Genomic DNA, 9,992 nt, shown 5'->3' on the forward strand with positions numbered 1-9,992 from the left:
TAGTGAGGTTGGCCCAGGATCGGACATTGTTTTGTTCTGCTGTGCATGGGGTCGCTATGAGTCGGTGCCAACTCGATGGCACCTAACAACAACAACAAATATCTCATTTTATGTATATACCACATTTTATTTACTCATTCATCTGTTAATGGAAAGTTGAGTGTTTCCACCTTTTACTTATTATTTACTTATTGTGCTGCAGTGAACATTAGGATGCAAGTATCTGTTTGAGTTCTTGTTTTCAAGTCTTTGGAGTCTATACGTAGGAGTGGAATTGCTGGATCCTATGATAATTCTGTTTAATATTTTGACAAACCATCAAACTCTTTTCCATAGAGGCTGGCCATCTTAACTTTTAAAAATAATGTTTCCTAAATGATGTGTAGTTGTACACCCTAAAGAGGCATCAAGGCTTCATGCTCATTAGACATTGGGCCTCTTTAGCCCCATGGATCAAAAGGACACATTAGACATATAAACTTACAGTTGTTTATGATCTATATGGCAGGAACACAAGCATCAAGAAGAATGGCTACAATATAAGAAAGGCTGTGTTCCTTTTAAATAACTTACATTTTAGCTTCCATTCTATTTAATTATTGTCACTAATGAATTTAATATCCAGTGTCAACTGCTTCCAACATCAAAGAGTCTTGTTGTTAAAGAGTCAGTTTTGATCCATAGCGACCCTGGATAGGGTTTCCGAGGAGCGGCTGGTAAGCTTGAACTGCCAACCTTGCAGTTCAAAACTTTGTAGTCCAGCACATTAACCCACAGCGCCACACCAGGACTCCAGAGGGTCTTGGGATATAGTAAGTCAATTAATTGTCTAAATTTGACTCTAGAGTATTGCATGGTTAATGGGTAGAGAAAACCTTTTAGGATGAGCAGTTCCTGCACTTTGGGACAGCTTTGTTCTTGTTTAAAGCTTTTTGTGGAAAAGACTGTGAACATTTGGGTTTTGGGAAGCATTGGGTAAGTTCTAATCCTAAACTTTACTTTCGCCATGCAGTCAGTTCTGGTCATTTCTGCCTAGTTTCTCTTGTAAAATAGAAACAACTTCTCTGAAAGTCTTGTTGTGTTGTAGTCATGAGATGAAACCACATATGTCCATCAAGTGCCAGGGAGAGAGAGTCTCAACACCACGTATGCCAACAAAACATTTACTGCACAGTGTTACTCTAAAATCAGGTCCAAAGCCAGATCACATCCATCCTAGGTCACTAAAGTGCAAGGGATAAGATTCTTCATTATTGAATCTGGACATACCAAACCAAACCCTTTGCTTATCGTGTTGCTTTTAGCTCTTGGTGAACTCATGTGTTACAGAATAGAACTCTTCATACAGTTTTCTTGCTGTGACCTATATCTAAATATATTACCTTTCTTTTGCAATTCTAATCTACTAGCTTGATCCAAATTGCCAACTTCAGTCATAAACTCTTCGCTCCACTCTGGGACCTTTTGTATTAAAAGTGGTATCTCATGATGTTGTTGTTAAGTGCCGCTAAATCAATTTCAACTCATAGTGACCCTGTATAGGGTTTCTGAGGCTATAAATATTTATAGGGGCAGAAAGCTTCATCTTTCTTCCACAGAGCAGCTGGTGGATTAGAACTGCTGACCTTGCAGTTAGCAACCCAACGTATAACCCACAATGCCACCAGGGCTCCATACAGTATAAGCATATTGTTCTACTAAATATTACTCAAATAATTAGCTTAGCTGTTAACAGATTTTAAACTAATGTTTACAAGAGTCTGAAACTAACATAAAACTAAAATTGCAATATGTAAATGTCATAATCAGGAACACTCCTAACATCGATTTTTCCTTCATTACAACAGGGCAGTAGATACACTCCAGCCTATCAACAGTCAAAGAAATCGGGAATAGCAAGAGTCACTTTTGACTTATATAAGTTGAACCCCAGGGACTTCATCGGCTGTCTCAATGTGAAGGCCACCATGTATGAGATGTATTCTGTGTCCTATGACATCCGGTGTACCAGCGCCAAGGCCCTGCTGAGGTAAGGGATTCCACAGGGGTCAACCAAAGGGAACTCAAGACTGCTCACAGTCAGAATAGAGCAACTGGTCCCAGCTTCCTCCTTTGCTGCCTGGGCAGAGTCTGAAGTGCCAGGCGAACTTGTTATTGTTGAAATACATTCTTTTTTCATGTTGCCTTAGACAGTTTAGCTTAGACAGTTGAAATAAGTCACAGACTAATTTTTTTTTAATAGACTATTTTAAACCAGAAAGTTTTAATACTATAATCTTTAAATTTAAAAATATAATATTTTTTTTTCTTCAAAGATCATTAAATACTCAATGGAAACAAAAACCACATAATAAATGTAAGGAAGAACCAAGTTTCTTTTAAAAGCTAAGAGCTGCATATTTTAAAACATCTATTTTGAGCAATAGTAGCTAAAACCATACCACGGTGAGTCTGACCTGATTTGTAGAACAGCCACCCAAACTTTGATAAACTCTTTTATTTGTGTTTCTAGTCGTTGTGTAAATTATCCTTCCTGGTAATGTAGTCCGGACACACTCCTCTACATTATACCCAGCCCCATCAGCCTCGCAGACTAGAGCCAGGCTGTCTACGGGGTATCACCCTGTATAGGGCTTCTTGTATACCCGGGAACATTTAGAAAACAGAGATGTTTGAGAGGCTACCTCGGTTTCCTGTTGCATAACCACACTAGAGACCCCAGCTCTGACACCTGTCTTAGACCTGAGCAACCTGCTGGGTGAATGCGAATAGGTTACTCAAATTCTCTTAGCTTCAGTGTCATCATTCTACAGTGAGAAGGCTGCTTTCTTTCTACTTCTTTATGGTTGCATAGGCTCTAAATACACTACTTCCAGTTCTTTAATACATCCACCCTTGATCCTTAAAAGAACCAGTGTAGGAGGAATGAATGAAAGGAGAAAGGCTGACAGTTACTGCAAAAAGTTTGCAACTACTATCTCCCAGAGCTCTCAGTAAATCCCCTTTGGGCAAGGCTTGTCTGAAACTGTTTCTCACCTGCTGTCCCCATAAAGACTACCCTTTTCTTCTCTCAGCACGGTGGTGGCGATGTGCCACTGAATCAGTTCCAACTCATAGCAACCCTGTATAGGGTTTCCAAGGCTGTAAATTTTTACAGGGGCAGAAAGCCTCATCTTCTGCAGAGCAGCTGGTAGAGTCAAACTGCTGACCTTGTGGTTAGCATCCCAGCTCGTAATCCTCTAAGCTACCAGGGTTCTATTCTCTGAGCATTGTTGTTAAGTGCTGGTGAGTCTGTTCTGACTCATAGTGACCCTGTATAGGGTTTTCAAGGAGTGGCTGGTGGGTTTGAACCACCAACTTTGTAGTTAGAAGACCAGAGCTTATCCTATAGTGCCACAGCAGGACTCCAAGAGGGAAAAGGCTGCTCTGTTCTGCAGCTCCTGCCTACATGAAGCTGTCCAGGTATATGGTTTCTGTGTAACCTCCATCTTCTACTTACACAGGATTGCTGGTAGATGCTTAGACAACCATTACTGATGCAGTGTTGAAATCTTCATGATTTGCAAAAATGAGAGGAAATTTTAGCCTTATTGTTTCATTTTTAAAGTGAGACATGAGGTCCAACAACTTAGATAGCTATAATGAAGAAAGTAAACCTCACCTAAAACCCGACCTTGGCAAAATCTTTCTTGAAAGACAAAATCAGTTCACAAAACAGCCACAGAGTTTCCTGAAACCCCTCAAACAAAAGCAATGCCTATGAACAGACTGTTTTCAAATGGCAATCACCATGAGAATAGGTCCCTAGGACAACATGTCCTACCCCCATCTCAATCTCAGACCAGGACAGTTGGGCCTCCCAGGCCTGAGTGACTCAGGATGAGCGTTAGCCACAGCGCAAGTGGTTGTTGTCCTGCTACTAACTTACTAGTGATGGAACCTTAAAAATAAAAAAGAAGAAGAAATAGAAAACGAGTTTGAGTTAAAGCTATTTTTTTAGTCTGAAGCAGCATGATTGCCAAACTCAGCCCTAAGACTTAGAAGCAACGACAGGGTCCAGTTTTCTCTCACATAACCTCTGAGAACAAGTTTGAATACCCTAGTTGTCTTAAACAAACTGGGTTATAGGATTATGATTCCAGTTTTTGCTAAAACTATCTCTCCTTGACCCTGGCTTATCCTTTTACACCAACTTTATTGATTTCAGTAACAAGCTTCACACAACAAATAACAATGTTGAAATACTCAACTATCCAAAGTACTAGATATAATATACATTTGGAGAGTGGGGTTCTGTAAACTATGTGGGACCAAACTATCCTTCCCAAAGCATTCTCGACTCAACTAGGTTCCATGATGCATTGCAATGGCCACACAGAACTGCAACACTATAGTCACAGTTTGGAGTTTATTACTGAAGTTAACAGGGTCAGAAATGCACAGGACTCACTGGTTCTCATCAGAACAGCCTCTCCTCAGTCATGCCCTCAAGCAGAACTCTCTCTGCCTGGCCAGTGTTACTAAGTTCTTGTGTTGTTGTTGTTGTTAAAGTGTTGTTGAGGCAGTCCAGACTCATAGTAACCCTGTATAGAGTTTCCAAGGAGCAGCTGGTAGGTTTGAACTGCTGATCTTGTTGTTAGCAGCCCAGAGCTTATCCTACAACACCATACCAGAACTCCAAAAAGCTCTTTTCGGGTTCTTCTTCTTTGATGATAGTGAAATTCCCCTATTCCACTCTGAGAGTGTTCATTTTATACCAGCTGAATGGCAAAACTGAACAATCACAATGAACTTTCCTCACAACTGAATACTATAATCCATCAGCATCTTCCCCCACCTTCTCATTTCTAGACCCATCAGGGACAATTCGTTTGGTGGGAGTTTATAAAAATTAAATAATTCACTGTCCTGCTACTAACTTACAAGTGGGTCTACCTCACCCAGAGTTTGTTTGTTGATGAATAGCCAGGCCAGATTTGGAAGCAGCTGGTAGAAACCTTGCTTCTCAAAGGATGATGCCCAGAGCCTTAGCCTTAGCCTCAGCAAGATCCCAGGTGACTGGTCTGCCATTCAAACACTGGAGCAGTATGTCTCCAAACCCGAAGCACTGAGAATGGCTGCATATCCTGAGCCAAAGAAGAAGAGGGAGTACAGCTCACCCTCACCCTGACTTGCCTCCTCCTTCCCTCCTCTCAGGAGCATGCTGCGGTACTTGTCCTATGCTACCCAGGTGACTGGGCAGTTTCTCATCTATTTGGGCTCCTACATGCTGCGTGTGTTGGGTGACACTGAAGAGCCACCTTCTCCCAGGTCACGCTCCAAGGGAAAACCCATGTTTGGGTAAATATGCACATGAAGAGCACTGAGCACTGCCGGTCCTTCCATTCCATTGTCCACTTTTAAATAACCAATTCTGAAAATGCTTATGTTGTTAGCCATGTGCTGTTTGCAGGCCACTGCTGCTCAATACTGGTACCCAGATGAAAGAAAAAGGGTGTCATGCCATTGGAAATGGGGACTGTGCAGCAGGGTGCTGTAGAAGGTGGAGGGAGTTGGGAAAGGGCTCATGGACCCTAGGAAGCCACCAGGTAGCAGGTGTGTCCTGAAGTAGGTAAGGAGCAGCAGCACTAGACCTACTGCCATAAATTCATCACAAAAATTACTTTTCATATGTGTAGCACGTCCTTGTAGTTCTTTAACCCCCCACAAAAGCAAACAGTACTTTCATTGTATCTGCTGTAACAGATGCATCAATTTTAATTCTTTATTGTTGTTAAGTGTCATTAAGTTGGTTCCAATGCACAGAGACCCTGTACAGGGTTTCCAAGGAGCAGCTGGTGGGTTTGAACCACCGAACTTGTGGTTAGCAGTCCAGCACTTATCCTATAGCACCACACCGGGACTCCAAATCTTTATTATTGCTGTTGTTAAGTACCATCAAGTCAGTTCCTACCCATAGCGACCCTGCATAGGGTTTCTGAGGAGCAGCTGGTGAGCTTGAACTGCCAACTTTGCAGTCCAGAGCATCGAGGTCTGAAGTAGGGGGAGGAGTGTGAGAACTCCCAAACATGCAGATAGTACTCATTTGACTTAGATTGGATGGCTTGCTTGATCAGATGAAGATAAATGAGTTTGATACAGGGAGCAAGCATAAATTGCTACAACTTGATGCTTATAGATGAAGTTGCTCAAAATTCCACCGAAAGAGAAAGATTCTTCATATAAGCATCAAGCTTGCCTCCTTAGTACACTGGGTTGATAGGGACGGGCAACTTAAATTTCAGTTCTCAAAATTGAGAGGCTATATATAAAAGCACAAACTTTCATGAGGGTGCTTAGTGTTACAACAAGGTGGGTAAGATAGAATCCCCAGTGAATAGCTGTCTTGTCCAGATTGGTCTGGTGATGTGGGGATAGGATTTTATGATTCAATTGTGAGTAATTGTTATCAGAACTAATGGCGACCATCACAACTGAAAATGTACAAGAGGTATAACTAAAAGGGGGAGGCAGTTCATGTATCATTTTAGGAACACAGGACCCTAGGACCACCAAGAGGGAAGAGCACGAAAGGAGTGAGGGATCTTAACCAGAAAAGCAGTGACAACAGAGATGGTGGACAAGGTGATGGCATAGAGAGACAGAACAACAGAGGACTATAGACTATAGACTTGAGAAAGGCAGTGTGCTTATGGGCAGGCTTGCAAAATGTGCCTTTTGGACATTTAAACAAAAATATATTTTCAATGTGTACATTTAAAAAAAAAAAAAAGATAATAGAGATAAATACTGTTAGCTGATGGTGCGTGGAGGGGATTGTAATCATTGCAATGATTTGTTGAATGTAAAACTGATGATCTGCCCTGTAAACCTTCACTCAATTCACAATAAAAGCTTTAAAATTAAATAAATAAATAAATGTTAAAAGTTATTGTGTGCATATGTTTTTGTTTTGTTTTGTTTTTAGTGTGGGTCCTTCCTAAACCTACCGAAACTAGAAAGCCAAAGAACTTGAAATTTTGGCGATCTTCAAACAGCACTTGTGGTTGATTCATTCACTTTCTTTCTTCCTCTCCCTCTTTTATTCTGTGTGTATGTATATAATATGATATTTATTTCTTCCTTTAATAGTTGATGGAATTCAACAGTGAAATAATTTGATCCTGGAGTTTGTTTGTGGAAGGATTTTTTATTTTTGGTTGTTGTTGTAATTCTAACAAAACTTTATCTTAAGTAATGATTTTCCATTCCCCTAGGCCTATCTCCAAGGAGCATAGTGGTTACGAATCAGGATGCTAATCTCATGGTCAGCAGTTCAAAACTACCATTTGTTCCACTGGAGAAAGATGAAGCTTTCTGCTCCCGTAAAGATTTATAGCCTCAGAAACGCTATGCAGGGTCACTATGAGTCAGAACCAACTCCACAGCACATAACAACAACAATAGCAGCCCTATCTTCTGGTAACCACTAACCTACTTTGTTTCACTGTGCTTGCATATAAATGAGATCATACAGTATTTGTCCTTTTTTGTCTGGCTTATTTAACTCAACATAATGTTTTCCATTTTTATCCATGTAGTAACATGTATCCATACATCAATTCCCTTAATATCTGAGTAATATTCCATTTTATGATGTACCACATTTGCTTATTCATCTTTTGATGGACGTTTAGGTTGTTTCTACCTTCTGACTATTGTGGTAAATGCTGCAGTGTACATTGGTGCACATGTGTCTGTTTGAGTAGATGTTTTTAATTCTTCTGGACATATGCATAGAAGTGTTATTGTTAAGTACCATTGAGTTGGTTCCAACTCACAATGATCCTATATAGAGTTTCTGAGGAACAGGTGGTGGGTTTGAACTGCCAACCATGTGGTTAGCAGTCCAGTGCTTGTCCTACAGTGCCACATCATAGAATTAGTCAATCATATGTAATTCTATATTTAACTTTTTGAGAACCACCAAACTGTCACAGCAATTGTACCATGTACAATTCTACCAGTAGTGGAAGAGGGGTCTAAATTCTCCACATCATTACCAACACTTCTTTTCTATTCTTTTTTTGTTTTGTTTGGGGTTCTTATCTGAGGACAACTTTTGTGGTTTTTTCATAATATTTTTTGTGTAAGTTTTTATTGTGAATTAATTGAGTGATAGTTTACATGGAGTAACATCAGTTTTACACTCATCGTTTCATTGCAATGATTACAATTCCCTCCATGCATCATCATTCAACAGTTTTTGCTTCTATTCCCTCTGGTTGTTGGTTTTGTTGTTTGTTTGTTTGTTTGTTTTTGGGGGGATGTACACAAAAATACTCAGGAATACATAATAATTTAAACAATCAAAGGGCACATTCCTCAAGCCTGCCTCCTGGCCACCAGCACCCAGTCCCTCTCTTTCCATGAGTCTCAGTTGCTCCCTCTCTCCATGTCCCCATCTCTGCCTCCATCACTGGTGTTGCTGCTTCTCAGGATGGAGTCCCATATTCTGCTCGTGCTCTTCTCCCTTGATGGTCCTAGGGTCCTCTGTTCCTGGACTGTAAGATTAACTACTCCCCCTTTTTGTTCCAGAACTTCTACCTTTATTTACAGTTGTGACAGTTGCAATTAATCATGATAACAATTACTCACTATTGAATCATAAGAATCTTATCCCATCTCTTTTCACCAGACCCATCTAGACAAGATGAAAACTATTCATTGGGGCTCTACCTTGCCCTGCACACTCTGAAACTAAAGTCCTCTGAAGAAAACTTTTAATAACAACTTTTCATTATGTATCGTGCTTCCTCTTCAAGGAACCCTGGTAAGACTATGGGGTAAGCATTTGGATTCCAACCACAGGTGGGTGATTTAAACCCAACAGGTGCTCTTTGCTTCCATAAAGATTGACAGTCTCGGTAACCCTAAAGAGCAGCAGACTCTGACCTGTAGGATCACTATAAGTGGGCACAGTTCCAATATTTTCTATTCTTTTATAGTGGGTGTGAAGTGGTATCTCATTGTGGTTTTCATTTCAAGCCACATTTTCAGTATTTTCCTAAGCAAACAAACAAACAGAAACACTGTTGGAAAAGGAGGCCTCTTGAGTTCTTACTGTTCCATATGTTATCTGTCAGGAAGGACCCTGGGTTAGAGGGAATGAACTCTGACTCGGCTGGCTTCAGCTAATCAGGAGCCACAGTGACTCCTATCACTGAGAAGGGCAGCTGTTTCTCTAGCTCCAGGCCTGTTTGGAGATTTGTTGTTCTTCTTGTTGTTAAGTGCTGTCAAATTAGTTCCATCTCATAGAGTTTCTGAGAAGAGGCTGGTGTGTTTGAAACACCAACCTTGATAAGTTCAGTGCTTATCCTATAGCGCCACACCAGGACTCTGATCTGGAGATTTGTTGTTGTTGTCAAGTGCCTTCGAGTTGGTTCTGACTTATAGCGACCCTGTATAGGTTTTCCAAGGAGCAGCTGGTAAGTTTGAACTGTCACCCTTGTGGTTCACAGTCCAGTGCTGAACCTACAGCACCACACAGAGGATCCCAAAAAGACTAAAAAGTACTTGGCCATAAAAGTTTTTCTTTTCCCCAGTTATGTGATGGAAGAACTAGTATACCAGCTCTCTCTGCTGGCTAATAAGTGTACTTAAGTAAAGCAAAGAAGTAAATGTTCCCTGACATATGTTATCTAATTTAAGTTAGGGGTGGTGGTTGTTGTTGTTGTTAAGTGCCCTCGAGTTGGTTTCGACCCATAGCGACCCTGTACAGGGTTTCTGAGGGTGTAAATCTTTACGGGAGTAGAAAGCCTCATCTTACTCCCGCGGAGCAGCTGGTAGTTTCGAACCGCTGACCTTAAGGTTCGTAGCCCGATTCGTAACCACTACGCTACCAGAGCTCCTTTAAGTTAAGGGTTAAGTCCTAGTATTGTCTTATTCTTATACTATGACATGATCATGAGTCGACCCCAGCCACCACATAGTCAGGTAGTTAAAACACCCGA

General features: G+C 40.9%; 1 protein-coding gene across 1 annotated transcript in view; it reads left to right on the forward strand.

Annotated features, from left to right (window-relative positions):
* CIDEA (cell death-inducing DFFA-like effector a) overlaps positions 1 to 5,344 on the forward strand; it is a 36,638-nt gene extending 31,294 nt beyond the window's left edge. The window contains exons 4-5 of the mRNA XM_006868708.1: positions 1,848 to 2,029; positions 5,197 to 5,344. Of these exons, the coding sequence (XP_006868770.1) occupies positions 1,848 to 2,029; positions 5,197 to 5,344 (330 nt within the window). The remainder of the gene's footprint in view (positions 1 to 1,847; positions 2,030 to 5,196) is intronic.
* Positions 5,345 to 9,992: the final 4,648 nt, after the last annotated feature.

Source organism: Chrysochloris asiatica, unplaced genomic scaffold, assembly GCF_000296735.1.
Source record: "Chrysochloris asiatica unplaced genomic scaffold, ChrAsi1.0 scaffold00122, whole genome shotgun sequence".
NCBI classification, from domain to species: Eukaryota; Metazoa; Chordata; class Mammalia; order Afrosoricida; family Chrysochloridae; genus Chrysochloris; species Chrysochloris asiatica.